This window comes from Lontra canadensis, unplaced genomic scaffold, assembly GCF_010015895.1.
Source record: "Lontra canadensis isolate GAN:19392208 unplaced genomic scaffold, GSC_riverotter_1.0 scaffold55, whole genome shotgun sequence".
NCBI classification, from domain to species: domain Eukaryota; kingdom Metazoa; phylum Chordata; class Mammalia; order Carnivora; family Mustelidae; genus Lontra; species Lontra canadensis.
In genome coordinates, this window is record NW_022631049.1 from 6,504,313 (window position 1) to 6,521,012 (window position 16,700).

Consider the following 16,700-nt stretch of genomic DNA (forward strand, 5'->3'; position numbering starts at 1 on the left):
ACCATCCCACAGGCCATCCCATCAATATTCCAGGGAGATGCTCCAAAATGGGAAGAAGGCATTCTAAGGCTCTACAGAGAATGCTGGGGAAGGGAGGGCAAGAGAGAACACAGGACCCAGAATGGAGAAGGGTTCACAGCTATGATGGCCAACCTCACCTTGGGCGTCCAGTTGGTGGGGGGGTGACAAAATGCATGCCTGTGTGTGCCTGCTGCAGTCACAGGTCTGTCACCAGTGTAACAGGCAGAGACTAGCGTGCTTATGAAGACCAGTCCTCAACCACCTCCTTCCAGCCCTTCGTGCCAGCTGCACTGGGGAGGCACAGACCTAGGAATGACCTATCCTGGCAGCACCAGCCAGCCCAGAGCATGGTTAAGAGGGACAAGGGGACATGTGAGCCAGCTAGCTGGTGAGAGAGACACCAGGACTTTGACTTGGCATTGCTATGTCCCTTTTCCACAGAAGGCAGAGACAGATATTTAAACCTGAGATGAGGCTAGGATGGGGCTTAGAGGCCGGTGGGAAGGATACACAATGTATTTTTTGAATAGCTCTGGGGAAACAAACTAATCTTCTCAAGTACAGGTTATTATATAGACTGGTGTTGCCATGGAATATTGGAAGAGCCAAGAGAAGGAAAGCTGTTCTAGCTTGTTCAGATTGGGTCTGAGCAGAGTTTACTAGGCAGGCCTGGAACTAGTGATCTGCACGCCTATGGCAGTAGACCACCTGGCCATTCTTAAAGCACAGAGCGATCCAGATCCAGACGGATTTGGGCGGGGAGCATCTGCAGGAGTGAAAAAAGAATGGTACATATTTTAGGATTATCTGCTCTCGTTTTGTGAACAATAGTATTGGTGTTTTGATAGAGATTACATTCTATCTGTAGATTGCTTTGGGCAGTATAGACATTTCAACAACATTAATTCTTCTAGCCTATGAGCATGTTATATCTTTCCACTTATTTGTTATTATCTTTCCATTTATTCCATGTTACACCATCAAATAATCCTTAAATCTGTATGGACACAAAAGACCCTCAACAGCCAAAGCAATTTTGAGAGAGAAGGATGGAGATGGAGGCAGCCCAATCCCAGATTTCAAATAATGCTACAAAGCTACAGTAATCAAATACAGGATGGTACTGGCACAAAAACAGACACAGAGATCAATGGAACAGAAGAGAACCCAAGAATAATCCCACACTTATACGGTCAATCTATGACAAAGGACTATGTATGTGCAAAGTCTCTTCAATAAATGGTGTTGGGAAAGCCAGACAGCTGCATGCAAATGAATGAAACTAGACCACTTTCTTCTACCACACATAAAAATAAACTCAAAATGTTTTAAAGATCTAAATGTGAGATGTGAAACCATAGAACCCTCAAAGAAAACATAGGCAGCGTCTCTTGGACATCGGCCTTAGCAACATATTTATGGATATGTCTCCTCAGGCAAGGGAACCAAAAGCAAAAATAAACTATGAGAAATGCACCAAAATTAAAAAGCTTTTGCACAGTGAGGGAAACCATCAACAAAACAAAAAGGCAACTTACTGAAAGGGAGATGACATCTGCAAAGGATATATTCAATAAGGGGTTAATATCCAAAATACAGAAAAAACTTAGACAACACCAAAAACCCAACAATCAGATTAAAAAATGGGCAGAGGACCTGGATAGACATTTTCCCAAGGAAGACATACAGATGGCCAACAGACTATGAGAAGATGCACAACATCACTCATCAGCAGGGGAATGAAAATCAAAACCACAATGAGCTATCACCTCACACCTGTCAGAATGGCTAATGTCAAAAAGACAAGAAGCAACAAGTGTCGGCAAGGATAAGGAGAAAAAGGAACCCTCGTGCACTATTGGTGGGAATGTAAATTGGTGCAGTCACTATGGAAAAAGGTATGGCAGTTCCTTGAAACATTAAAAATGGAAATACCATATGATCCAGTAATCCCGCCTCTGGGTATTTACCCAAAGAAAACAAAAACACTAACTTGAAAAGATATATGCATCTCTATGTTTATTGTCACATTTTTTGACAACAGCCAAGATATGGAAACAACCCAAGTGTCCCTCCATAGATGAATGGATAGAGATGTGGGATATATATACAACGGAGTATCACTCAACCATAAAAAGTAATGAGATATTGCCATTAGTAACAACACGGATGGACCTAGTATGTATTATGCTAAGTATAACAAGTCAGATGCCATATGACACACTTATATGTGGAATCTAAACAAAACAAAACCAAACCAGAAAAAGACTCCTAAATACAGAAAATTAACTGATGGTTGCCAGTGAGGGGGTGCGGTGGGGGAGGAGAGGCAAAAGAGGTGAAGGGAATTGACAGGTATAAACTTCCAGTTATAAAATAAATAAATCACGGCATAAAAGCATAAGGAATATAGTCAATAATATTGTAATCATTTGGTATAGTGACAGATGGTAACTATGTTTATTGTAGTGACCATTTCATAATGCATATAATTGTTGAGTCACTCTGTTATAAAACTGAAACTAACATGATATGGTATGTTAACTATACATCAATTTAAAAAAGGTACAATTTTTGTCAATGCCATAGCTTAATAAGTGGTAGCCATTATTACTACCTTATATACATATCTATGTTATATGTTCTTGTATTATAGCTGGTATTGACCTAAGTGTTTTGAATTTGTTCTGTATAATATTTACAGGGACCCTAATTATCATTCCCATTTTATAGATTGGAAAACCGAGGAATAGTCCAATCTGTAACCTGTTCAATGCCACCCAGTTCAGGAGTGGTAAAGCTGGGATTCAAACCCAGGCGTATCTAGCACTAGAAGCCTTTGCTTTCAGTCACTGCGCTAACCCTCCTCTTGAGGCAACCAATCTTCTCATTTGGATTCTGGATTAAAGAAACCAGTGGGGATTGACAGGTCAGGAGGAATCACAGGATGACATCCAGGACCTCATTTGAATAAGAATACACAGCACTTTGTGTGCTTCCCAAGGTTACACCTCCTTCGTAGGCCCATGGGACCAGGGGGTACTACTGAGAGAAGGGGGAGAGAAACCAGTCTTAAACCTAAAGAATCCTTTAGTCTGACTACCTTGCTTTACTTGAAACAACTGGGCGGTCTTTATATTGGAGAAAAGAAGATAAAGGGGCACTGTTGAAATTTTCAAATACTAGGAGAGTTGTTGGCAGCAAGAGGCACTTCTAAATAAAAGAAATATGTTCAGGGAGGGGGAATTAAAGGGACATATATAAGCTTATAAGGGCAATTAAAGTTTAATACTCAATGCCATGAAGTGACAGAAAGGGGTTTCCCAGGAAGAGCATGACGGTCTTACTAGAAACATCTGAAGAAGAACTTCTGGGATTTGTCAAGGATGCCAGATGCCCTACATGGCATCAGGTGGGAAGGGAGACCAACGGCCTCCATGGACTATGGGCTGTTAACAAGATTCTACAGTCTTATCTTCCCTTTTGTCTCTTTTCAGATTTATCATTAAAATTTCCGGGAGAGAAGAGCTAACATTCTGAAATGAAGGTGACCGTACTTCCTCCCTCAGCTAGAGAAGCCACATTTTCCTTGGGTCTCGCATGGACTTGTCTTTGTGAAATGTAAAATGAAACAAAACTTGCTCAAGCTAATCTCCTGGGGCTGGTCATGAAGAAGGGGGCACATGAGTACATTTGGAAAATACCAACGGATCAACTGAGAAGTTATACTGAGAAGTTACTTATAACTAACCTACATCAGAATATTCCTTAAGTTTCTCCAGAGACACAGTACACGGTGTACTTTATTTTCTCCTCATGAAAGCCAGTAAAGTAAATGCCCTGTCCTGTTGCAGTTCCCATAAGGGGGCAGAACCAGTGCTAAAATCTACGGTGGGTTTGTTGGCCCTATTTTTCATGCTGTCAGTGATTAGAACCCAACAGCCTTTCTGTGGGCCTCTACTTAACTCCTTTTCAGTGCTTCAAACACTCTGATTTTCCTGTGTTTTATAATCATTATAGCTTCCCCTGAGTCTCAAGTCCTAGGACAATGTTGGTTTAAAAAAAGGCAAAGGTCAGAGGTAAGTCCCAGAGATTGAAGTCCAAGGTCAGGCACTTGTGACAACACTTGTGTTGGCCAATATGGTTTTATGCCTGGCAAATGTCTGTCTCAAGCATCCCTGACTGATGGGGCAGGTTTTACCGCTCTCCTGAGTGTTAAAGGAAAAGAAAGCTCTACTCACTGTGGCCACTCCACAGGCCCAAAGCACTTCTTCATTTCAGATGTGATTCCCCCCAAATACAGCTATTTAATGGAAGCAAGTACTAAACAAGGGTCCTCCAGAGAACACAACACAGTGCCTTTTATTTCCTCCTGATGAACCTAGGCCAACACCCTTCTTTTTATAGGATACACGTTATCTGTGGTGTCCAAACCAAACCTGACCATCAACTGCTAAAAATTATTGATCTTTGATAACTGGAAAGAACACATGAAAGAAAACAAAGTATACTAGTTCTATTCACAAGAATTTTTCCAGCTTAAAACAGATAGCTCTTCTGACCCACAGATCTCAGTTAGCAAATCACCCCATAGCAAAGGTTTCCATGCTCCTTTTACAAAACCTCTGATATCTTTACCCTCATGGATGAGATATGGAAATTAAAGAGGCAAATGGTATTAGTACTCCATTTAAAAAAGAAGAAGAAGGAAAAAAAACAACAACAAAAACTCCTTCACACTGCCAGCCACAAATAAAACATTAGGACCTGTATTCCTAAGTAAACTTATGAGCTAAAAGGAGGAGGAGGGAAGCTGAGAACAGTACCTTTCATGAACTATGATAAAAAATACCAAATAAGTCTGTGGGAGGATCAGTGTACTGGTGTTTTTCTGTCTTCTGCAAACACTAGCATTGATCTATCTGTAAGGAAATGCTTCATTTCTGAAAGATGTTAATTGCACTAGCAGTTTCAGTAAGAGGGCTGTGGAGCAGCTCCATTTCCTCACATGGGAACTCCAGTCCCAGTAAAGCGCTGTCTGGCTGCATGTTAACCTTCTCTCTTGCTAAAGGATCTTTCAGTAAATTTCTTTTGGATTTTCCCCGTCACAGTGTTGGAAAATCAATTCTAATGATCCAGAGTTGGTCCCAGTTTTTCCTCCACTTCCTCAGCCTCCTTCAGGCTGACTGCCTCCTCAGCTGATGCCTCCTCAGCATCTCGAATTCTGCCAGGAGGGGAGTGGGAAATGGAGGGGATCAAATTCAGTGCTGCTCTCGTCAACTGCCTGGCAGCAGACATGGGACACACTTGATCCCAGCATTAATTGTGATTCTCCCTTCATGCACAGAGGCAAACAGAATTCCTGCAGACAAGGCACAGATGATGAAATCTGAGAGTTGTGAGGACAGATCAAACCCACACAAGCGCACACACACTTTAGTTCCTATAAAGCTTAGGAACAAAAGCGCTCTGTAATCTCCCTCTAATGCCGAGTTTACAATGCCTCCTGAACGGACAAAGGTGACTCAGGAGAATACACCAAACTCCTTTCAGCACTTATTTAACCTGGCCACCTGTGTAAGCTCAGAGAGAAGGGCACTGACTTCACCTGAGTCAGCACTGAGCCTCGTGATCCCTCGCAGGAGATGATGTTTCACAAAGGAAGATTCACTTCACAGAAAGGCCCTTCTTAAGCTCTGTGGACTCGTGAGGGCTTCCCCAAGTTTCAATCTCTCTCTCGCTCTCTCTCTCTCTGGAGCTACATGAGGGAAAACTCAGCACAACCACAAAAATTCTAAGCAAACTCCGTATTTTCTTCTGTGTTACAATTATTAGCATTTGGGGATAATTTAGTGTCAGTTAAGGAAATTCAGCCAACAGAAAGCATGTATTATCCTAAAACCAAGGGAAAGAAAAACATTTTTAAAAATTGGCTTTAAAGACATGAACCGGAGTGCCTTTACACTAGTATGTCTTCATATATCTTTTCTGTGTTAATGTCTGTGGGTAGTGCCAGTTTTTATCATCTATAAGCGTGAATGGGTGGGACTGTTTTGCTTTTAGAGCATGGACATGTGAACATTTCACATACACATTTAAAGGGAAGATGAGAAATGAGAGACAGAAGTACAAGCAAGAAAAATAGTCTTCCCACTGCAGTTTTCTTGTGTATGTGATGGTTATTTTTAGTTGTAAGGATTACTGGTTAATGATTTGGGAATTTTTCCCAAGTAGAAGTCCTGGGCTAAACACTGTTCTTCCAGCTCCCCTCTTCCTGATGGTTCTATGCCCCAGGGGAGTGTCCTCATAGGCAAGTCCTCTGCCTCTCGCCCCATCTATATGAAATGCCTGGACATGCACACACTAAGAACTCAGAAGTTCACAACCTTGGGGGGCGGGTAGTAAAGGTGATCATGGGAAGGACTATGGTCGAAAAGTAACATCGATTTGGGAGTTCTGTTGGGTACGACACCGGTGCCCATCCTGTTCAACCACTCACTTTCTATGGAACAGGGAACAAGAACACCCCCTTATCCCCACGTCAGGGGACTCACATTATTACACCATACCAAGCCACAGGGTCCTTGACATCCATGATTCTATGGTATGCTACAAAAATGGGTATCCAAACAGTTTCTACAGATAATAATACCTTCCAGTTTAAAAGGTAAGAAGGAATTCAGAAAACATTTTGTTTTGAAGGGGAAAAAAAAGGCAACCAAAATATTCATCAGACACCAATTCCAGGAATAGGGCTGACCTTATGTTCCAAAGAAAAGAGCATCAGGAAATCTCAGAAGCCAAGTGGGGGATGGCTTACCACGCTGAGAGTGGTTCAGGGAGAGGATGTGAAAGGCTGGCTTGGAGATCTTGGCCCTTCCTGCCTTGGTGGGAAAGGGCGGACCCAGCCTACAGGAAAGGATCCCACAGGGCAGCAGGGGAGCAGCTCAGGGCAGAGCTCACCAGAGACAGCTGTCTTCTTCACTGCTCTTTATTTAAAAATCCTTCTTTGGGGTACACATAGTTATTCAACTTGGGGTTGAGAAATACTTCTTGGGAAGGTAGGGAGACTGTTTATGGCTGTTAAAGAATGAATTTGCTAAAACCACAGATAATTTTATCTTTTAGCATAAAAATGGACACCCAGTCCAGGACCTTGAGACTCTTAACAGCAATCAAAAGGCATAGTTGGATCCAGATCCACTGTTACTGAAACATTTCATAACAAATTCAAAACTAAACCGGAAAAAAATTTAAAAAGCTGGATCAGCCCAATAGCTAGTATGTGGCTCACATTATTTCTTCTTTGTTTGTATTGTTGAATCATTTTGTTTCATTAAATGAAGGCTGAGTTCACTTTTTCTACAATCTGTGTGTGTATACATATATACATATGTATACATATATACATTTATATACACACACAGGCACATATGTATACACACACTTTGAACTTGTATAAAATGGATTCATATGTTAATTTTTAAAATTTGCTATTGAGGCACCTGGGTGGCTCAGTTGGTTGAGTGTCCAACTCTCAATTTCAGTTCAGACTATCATCTCATGGTCAGGAGACCAAGCCCTGCACTGAGCTCCACACTGAGCATGGATCCTGCTTGAGATTTGCTCTCTCCCTCTCTACCCCACCTCCCTCCCACCCCAGCTCTCTCACTCTCCCTCTCTCAAAAAAAAAAAAAAAATTGCTATTCTAGAAATTTTCAAATATACACTAGTATGTAAACATCATGAAGTCTTGACACTTATGAAACATGCCCAAACTTGTTTCATCTGCTCCTCTCTGCCACCCTTGGATTATTCTACAAAAAAAAAAAAAAAAAAAAAATCCCCAATATTTCATCTGCAAATGCTTCCATCTGATCTACAATATTTCTTTGTAAATATCCAGAATGATCACTTAAACGTAAAGAAACATTTTGTCCTCATACTTGCTCAAAATCTTTCAATGACTCATCTTGGCACTCCTCCCCATGGCCTCCAGTGTCCTTCATGCTCAGCCTCAAGTCCTCTAACCCTCATGGCCCCACACCTTTGCTAATTACAGTCCAGCCACATCGCTAGAGAGTTACTCGAACAGACTCTTTAAGATCTTTGTGTACTTCTTGAACCTAACTTGTCTTCAACCTTCAACCTGAAACTTTGGGTTCAGCTTAAATGTCATTTCCTCAGAATGCTCTTGCTGGATGACCTAGATTAGGTTTGGTCTACCTGTTATATCTTCTCAAAGAGCCTTAGACCTTTTTAAAAAATCAAATGGTAAGTCAACAAAAATATTATTTTATTTAACATCAATTATAAGGTAATGATAGTTATTTGTAGAATTCCTTTTCTCTCATTTGATTTCTTCCCCAATCCAGCTGGACTTAAATTCCATGAAGGCAAAGATGATGTCTGGCATGGTCCTCTCTGTACCCCCAGCTTGCTGCTAGTACCTGAGCCTAGCAGACCCATGGCTGCTATGCAAACATGCATGGATTCATGCCTGTTAAATGAATAGGCAGATCAGTATCTATTTGGTTATTTACATCCCAAATATGTGTCTTTGGTTGAGATAGAAAGCTCCTGGATAAATGCAATTTAGTTCTCTCTGGAATAAAAATGGAACCCAGCCTCCTCTACAATTTAGCACTTAACAATCTTGACGATGTTGGTGGCCCTTGTTCAGGGAGAGGATGATGATAATAACACATTTAGTATGTTATGAAATTACTCATAACTCAACAATACTAGTAACTTACTCCTGTTTTGCCACTTTGCAAATACTTTCATGTGTATGCCCTCATTTGAAGTGGGTGCCATTGGTGTCCTCACCCCTGCTTTGCAGAAATAGGCTGAAGAGCAGTTCCAAGAGTGGAGGAAAGTCCCCTGCCTCCCAGGCTAGTGTGGGCTCCTTCCATGCTACCTCATGAGGCTGTGTCACCTCCCTGGGTCTCAGCTTCATTGATCAACCAGGGATTCAGACAAAGAGCATTTTAAAGATTTTCTATCTCGGCAATTCTCTGTGTGTGTGTGGTTTTTTTTTTTTTTTAAGATTTTTATTTATTTATTTGACAGATCATAAGTAGGCAGAGAGGCAGGCAGAGAGGCAGGCAGAGAGAGAGAGAGAGGAGGAAGCAGGTTCCCTGCTGAGCAGAGAGCCCGATGCAGGGCTTGATCCCAGGACCCTGGGATCATGACCCTAGCGGAAGGCAGAGGCTTTAACCCACTGAGCCACCCAGGTGCCCCCCTCTGTGTGTTTTTAACAGTCGCCAAGCTCTGTGAAATGAAGGGTGATAACAAGTGATTATAATCCAAAACTTAGCATGCAGGGCCTCCTGACAATTTTTAGGACCATGCAGGCCACCATCCAATGGAGTCAACATTCAATGTTAGGAACTCATGAAGTCACCAAGCTCCCAGAACCATAGCGGGTAACAAAATCCTAGAAAAGGGCTTGAAGTCTATATTTTTATTTTTATTTTATTATTATTTTTTAAAAAGATTTTATTTATTTATTTGATAGACAGGGATCACAAGTAGGCAGAGAGGCAGGCAGAGAGAGAGAGGTGGAAGCAGGCTCCCTGCTGAGCAGAGAGTCCAATGCGGGGCTTGATCCCAGGACCCTGGGATCATGACCTGAGCTGAAGGCAGAGGCCCTATCCCACTGAGCCACCCAGGCGCCCTGAAGTCTGTATTTTTAAAGAGAGCAATGCACTTTACCTTAAACTGGAACTGCACGACAAAATATGAAGGCTTGTTCAGATTGCTTAAAAATGTCTCGGCTTACGTAACTTTTTAACACAGACCGATTCCCCAAGCCCTCAGTTATCTGGCCTAGGACTATTTGTTCCTTAGCTAGGACTACTCAAAAGTTACTGCAGGGATCAGTTTCTGAGTAGCTCACACTGTGAAACCATTGGCTTATTTTGCCACAAATAAAACTGTAGCCACGTTTTGGATTTAGATGTTTATACGGCCTGAAATCATTTCTTCCTAACCTCCTAAGTGAATCCTCTTCCATGGTCATTCTTTGAACCTTGGTGGGCCCTAAGCCATTTCCTCCAACCTCCTTCTATTCTTCAGCCTCTACCCTGTTCATATCTGTGCCCAAGATCTTATTAATGGAAGTAGAAGAAAAATGGGGAATGGCCAGATGTAGTCTAGCTCAGAACACTGACAAGGATTTAAGAATATTTGGATTCTGATCCCAGGGTTTTGGTCTGTTTGTTTGTCTGTTTTTCTATTTTTGTTTAAATTATGGAATATACAGAATATGACATTTACCTTCTTAACCATTTTTAAATGTATAGTGCAGGAGCATTAAGATTGTTCAAACTGGGGGCACCTGGGTGGCTCAGCTGATTAAGTGTCTCCTTTCGGCTCAGGTCATGATCCCACGGTCCTGGGATGGAGCCCTCGTTGGGCTCCCTGCTCAGCAGGGAGCCTGCTTCTCCCTCTCCTACTCCCCCTGCTTGTGTTCCCCCTCTCACTGTGTGTCTTTCTGTCAAATAAATAAATTAATTAAATCTTTTTAAAAAAATGGTTAAAAAAAAAAAAACATTCAAACTATTGTGTGATCATCACCACCATCCAGCTCCAGAAACTCTTCCATTCTTCAAAACTGAAACTCCATGCCCCTTAAACACTAATTCCCTACACCCCCTTCCCTAGTCAAAAGCCTAAAAGCAAACACCATTTTGCTTTTTGTCTCTATAAGTGTGACTTTCTAGGCCATTCTTGATACTTCATAAAAGTGGAATCATACATTTGTCCTTTGGGGTTTGGCTCTTTTCATTAGGCATGCCTTAAAAGTTCATCGTGTTGTAACATGCCTCAAAATTTCCTTCCTTTTTAAGGGCGAATGATCATCCACTGTATGCATATACCACATTTTGTTTATCCATTCATCTCTCGATGAACACTTGAACTGTTGCCACCTTTCAGATATTGTGAATAATGCTGCCATGAAGATTGGTGTACAAATATCTGTTCAAGTCCCTGCTTTCAATTCTTCTGGCAATACATCCAGATGTAGAATTTGTAGGCCGGGTGGTAATTTTATGTTTAATGTTTTGAGAAACTGCCTGCCATCTTGTTTTCCACAGTGGCTGCACCATCTTACCTTCCCATGAAAACTGCACAAGGGTTCTAATTTACTTGTTTAAGGTGCTGAATGGCCTTTGGTGAGTCATAATTTCTCTGGGCCTCAGTTTCCATATCTATAAAATGAGGGGATTAGAATGGACAATCTCTAAAGTTTCTTCTAGCAATAAAAAACTATATTGTTCTAATTAAATCAAGTAGCAATTAAAGCCAGAAAGCAGTCCGAATGTTTTTTAAGCATGACTTGATACCTTAAACCTTCTTCCTAATACAATAAACAAAGTAAGCATTTTTCAAAGAGAAGGGCAAAAAATCTAAAAATCTTTTCATAGACCCAGCTACCACTGATGACAGTAGTGGCCACCTCCTGAGCATCTCCTCTGCTGAACACTGTTCCAAATATTCCCCACACACTAGCTCATGCCCCACTTGCACAGATAAGGAAACAGAGGCATCGCAGAATTACACTATGTGCCCAGGGGAACACAGCCAGAGAGCAAAGAGCCAATATTTGCCCATGGGGACAGGGTCTTCACCACCAAACCTGGATGAAGCCTTTCCTCCTCAGTGTTTCTCCTCAAGTCCTGAGTGTTCTTAACTGTTTTCTTTCTTTTTCCTTGATCACACTTCCATTTAAATGTCTCAGCCCTCTGCAAAGAATAGCTGAATTTCCTCTGCTATGGCACTTAGGCTTTTTATTTTTAGGTATAGAGGCTGAAATGTACAAAACTGTCCCAGAAATCCTCTGGGTGAATGCTTTTTAGTAATTTTATCTGATACCTTTTCAAGTGTTTTTCAGAAAATCACTTTTAAGGGACACTCCTTGAAGGAAGAAGAAACAGGATCCTTATAGTGTTCTGGATAATAATCTTATGACGTGGATTTTATTACCTTGATTTTGTAAGCAAAGACACTGAGATTCAGAGAGGTGTGGTAGCTCACCCAGGTCACTGAGCCAAAATAGAATAGAGCTGGGAGGTAAGCCTGTCACCAAGTGAAGCCCACGCTTCTTCCTACAGGGAGACACCCCACCAAGAACACAGAATGCCACTTAGGAAAATCACTGCAAGGTCAATGACATATCACTATCTCAGGTGCAGTCTCTACCCAGTTGAGCAACCGGTGTCTGAAAGAAAAATAAAAGGAAGTGAAGAGGTTCACAGGTTCCCCGGAGCAAATCTGCAAGGAGAGGGAACTCTGTCTCCAATGAAGATTAGACTCTCTTTGGGCACCAGAAGCTCTGTTTTCTCTTAGAGCAAAGATTGTGGAGGGAGGATATTACTGGATAACAAATATTCTAGTTACAAAAGAAAAATTAAATAAATATATATATATATATATCAAAGATATAGTATAAAGTAATTGGACTTATCTGGTTAAGAAGAAACCATCTTAATAGTTCCATGTGGTTCTTAATCTTGCTGAGTACTAATTCTAGGTTTTATAGGGACTGGGTGAGGGAGAGTAAGATCTAGGTCCCAGATTTAGTTGGGAAAAACTCTCTCAAGAGGATTCTGAAATACTAGAATAAAGTTCAGGACTTCTAAAATTTTGAATAAAAAAATTAAGAGAAGGACATGTGAGTGATGGCTAACTCAAATGATAAGGTGACCTCAAGATTTCCACCGTATTCTGACAAAAGGTAGGAGATATTTATCAGAGAAACGACCTGCACTGTTAACCCTACATAGAGAACATTAACATGTCTTGAGGCATAGACTGACTTATTTCCTACCCTTCATGATACTTAGCATAATGACATTTATATACCAAACCAACGATGGACATTTCTTTATAGTTTGAACTAGTATTTTCATTTGAATTATAAACTCTGAGGTCTTTCTCGCAAAAATTAAAAATGCTACATGAGCTACAGTAATTGAATTGAATACGTATGCCATGAAAAACAATGAAAAACAAAGAAACAGTAATGACGGTGGTGGTTGTCAGCCACAGGGGGTTAGCACACCTGAAGAGCCAGATTATGGACCACGGTACTGGAGAAGTAATAATGCAGCATAAGCCTGATCCTGTAGCATGATTAGGTTGTGTTAAAGTAGCTTAGGTCATCAGAGTTGGCTGGGGCCAACCTAGGTGAGTACAGTTCCCTTCTAGAAGTTCAGACGTTTCAGGGCACGAATCCACAGAGACAAGCCCTCCTTTGTCTTTTATTGATGAAATTATAAAAGCCACACAGTCTTTGTTTCCTGAGTCGAAAACTTCTACCAATGATACAAATCACTTGTTCTTACGAAAACAGGCTAGGTAGAAGACATTTGGTAGAATCCAAAGTGACTTCACTTTTGTTTCTATAAGAGATTAGTGTTTCCTCAATATCAGGAGAGTTCTGGCACGTAGCCTTGAGAATCAAGTTACCAATTACAATTCACTTTGGCAATATCTGCCCGAGAAGGATTTCCATGATTATCTCACTTGTAGTGTTAGGGAGAACTCTCAGGGACAATCATGCCTTTAGCCCCAGTACATGGTGACCTGCATACAAAATGTTCTTGAAATGGCACTGATTATGACTGAAGATTTCTAAAGAGAGATAAATCTCCAACAAGATAGCCAATATTTCCCAAATTTAGTTTTTGGTCTCAAATCACTGAAAAGGATATAACTTGAGTAAAATAATTCTTATCCCCTAGAAACTATCTGACAGAGAATGCAGGAATGGAATTCACCTGACCAAACCCCCTGGCGTGTCCTGACCGTGTAAAGGGGGTGCACCACTTCACCTACGCTTCAGCCACAAGCTAAAAACACTAGATATTCAGCAAACAACGTTATCAGCGGCTCGCAGCTGGCCCAGAAAGAACTATTGCACCACAGAAGAAGACACTCTGGTTCTTTTCTTCTGCAGATTAAAACACATCCTGCAGTTAGCACTGGTTGCTCACCAGTGCGAGGTGCTGGAAGGACCCAAAGAAGCACGCACAGCCAGCTGGTTTGCCGTAGGCTGGAACTGGCTGGGTCAGGCACACTTACAGATTTCAGGATCCCTGTGGCATCTTCATGGAGCCATGTAGGGTAGACCACTTCATCATTCAGGATGGCCTCAAAGAGGTCATCTTCGTTCTCCGCCTCGAAGGGTGCGTGACCACAGAGCATCTCGTAGAGCAACACGCCCATCGCCCACCAATCTACTGCGGGTCCATAGAGCATTTCCTGGAGGATCTGGGCAGAGGGGGCAATGGGAGAACATGTGATGAACGCATGTGTCCTGAATGACTAGGGAAAACAATGGATTGGGAAATAGGCTCCATTTCATCTCTAGAGAATGGTCTCTCTTCTCTGTGGTTCAACTCAGAGGACTTTCCACCCAGGTCATCAAACATCTGTGGCCTGTTTCAGCCAAGGTAAAGGCAGGTACAGATCCAAAGCAGAGAGTGTTTGGGCACAGTTTCCCTGTAGAGGGACAAGGACATTGGGCTCGCTCACTCGCATGGCGAAGACTGAGGGACTTGTCTTTACTTCACTAAGTGGGGCTGGGATCAAAGCACTGAGCAGGGACAACAAGAAAAATAAAGCTCTGAGAGTAGAGCACACTCTGTCCTCATTCAGGGCAAAGGCCTAAAAGCCCCTGCAAGGTTTACACAAAATGTTGAACTCAAATCGTTATTTGTAGGAACCAAGGACATTTTCAGGCACCCTTCACCCCGTGAGGCATCAGGTGTCCGCTTTCGGCGCACCCACAGAGCTCAGTACAGAGGCAACCCATGGCATTGATGCTCGGGATTCCCCAAGCTGCGCTCACCTCTGGAGCAATATAGTCGGGCGTGCCACAGAAGGTCGCCGTGGTGACTCCATTACAGATGCCCTCTTTGCACATTCCGAAGTCCGCCAGCTTACAGTGGCCCTCATGGTCCAACAGCACGTTGTCCAGTTTCAGATCTCTGAAAGAAAGAGTGAGCAGCATATGTAAGATGGCCAGGCCCCACACCCCAATGGGCTGGCTTGCAGGGTGAGTGAGGAGACCACACCAAGCAAGCTTCCGGCATCCACCTCAAAGGAAACAAACTTCTCTGGGTTATCTTGGAAAAAGTTTTGGGTCAACTCTCAAAATTTCCCTCATGGTTCCTAGACGATGGTCCCATGTGAATAGGTCACCACGTCTAACAACCAAGAGGCGTGATGGTGGGGGGGGGGGAGTTCTTCATGGTCGCTAAAGGACCGTCCTTCTGGAGCTGTGGTGGGGCACCCGTGGCTCTGTGTTCCTACCCCTGCTCTGGGAATCAAGTTCTGCTGGCCTGCTTGACCTGAAGGAAAGACTGGTGTCTGTCCAGCCCGGGATCACATTTCAGCTCCGAGAAGGGAGGGGATGACCAAGCTGGCGGGACCAGTTTCCAAGCTGTGCCCTGGGAGCTGACGAGTTGATACAGCCTGATCACACAGGTCTTACAGAGAGCGGTCACCAGAGACACCCAGGAATGAAAACAGAGTCCTGTTTTCTAGGAATCCCCGATAAGTGAGATAAAAGCAGAGGAGTTTTCCAGGCACACGGCAGTGGGGACGCAGAGCAGTCCTCCTCTCTGCTTGGGCGCCCCTGGTAGCAGTCTCCCCAGGAGTAAGCAGTGTAAGCAGAGGTGTGCTGGGTCTCTGCGCGCCCACTGCAGAAAAGCAAGCTTTTTCCATCTTAAACCAAACCCGGCCTCGTTCCCCACCTCCATACAAAATCCCACTTTCCAACAAGCAAATGTTTTCAGTGGGCTGTGATCCGTGGAAAGTTTCCTTTCCACAGTCCCCACAGCAGAAGCTAGATGTATGTAACCCATGGGAGGGAGGACTTGCGAGACGCAGGGCAGCGGGTGGGATGACTGGGAGCCTGTACATGGGAGGGAGGCCACTGCCAGGAGCGTGGTCTTTCTCAGCTATTCTTTCAGGAGTGGTCACAGACCCTAGGCCCTATTAGTGTCTGCTTGTCTGGATCCTCGGGGACAGACAGCGCACATCAGAGGTGGTCAAGGTTAGAGATTACAGTCTGCCGCCCCAGGAGCAAGACTGTGGGGGATCGGAGTGAGCCCGCGGGTGGCCTCTGTCAGCACCATGTTCTAGCCCAGCCAGCCAGGCCCGTGTGGACCTGCGCCCAGAGCCTGCTCTCCCACGTTGCCCAACAAGGTTATTGGGTCTCTGAATTCTCCTGAAGCTGTTAGCCTGCTGAGGGCTCGTAAAGGATTTTCTTTGGTAACAGAAAACAAGTGCTAACAGAAACCTACAACGGTTTCAAGAACTGACCTGTGATTGCTCAAGGGAGTCTGTGACTAAACACCCCAAGTTCGAGGTTTAATTGGATATTACTCAGTTGCTGTCATGGGTAGCAGGAATTGTTCTGGGAGAGACGAGTGCCTGCGATCAGTGCTGTAAGCCACCCAGCACCGTGCCCTCTGCACAGAGAAGTCCGGGAACCCGGCCTCACAGCCTGGAAGACAGACCAGAGCATGCAGGGGGCGCGACGCATCCCCATTACAGGAAGCCCGAGGCCATGGAGGGAGGTTATACACTTCAGTCCTGCCATTTCAGACTCATTTTTGGCATTCTTCAGAACTGTGTGAGGCCCAAGGGAAATGCCGTTGCTG

At 43.3% G+C, this 16,700-nt stretch overlaps 1 protein-coding gene across 1 annotated transcript in view; it reads right to left on the reverse strand.

The window, feature by feature from the left end:
- PRKCH (protein kinase C eta) overlaps window positions 1-16,700 on the reverse strand; it is a 225,851-nt gene that overhangs the window by 14,648 nt on the left and 194,503 nt on the right. The window contains exons 11-12 of the mRNA XM_032875251.1: window positions 14,882-15,020; window positions 14,113-14,301 (exon numbers count right to left, since the gene is read on the reverse strand). Of these exons, the coding sequence (XP_032731142.1) occupies window positions 14,113-14,301; window positions 14,882-15,020 (328 nt within the window). The remainder of the gene's footprint in view (window positions 1-14,112; window positions 14,302-14,881; window positions 15,021-16,700) is intronic.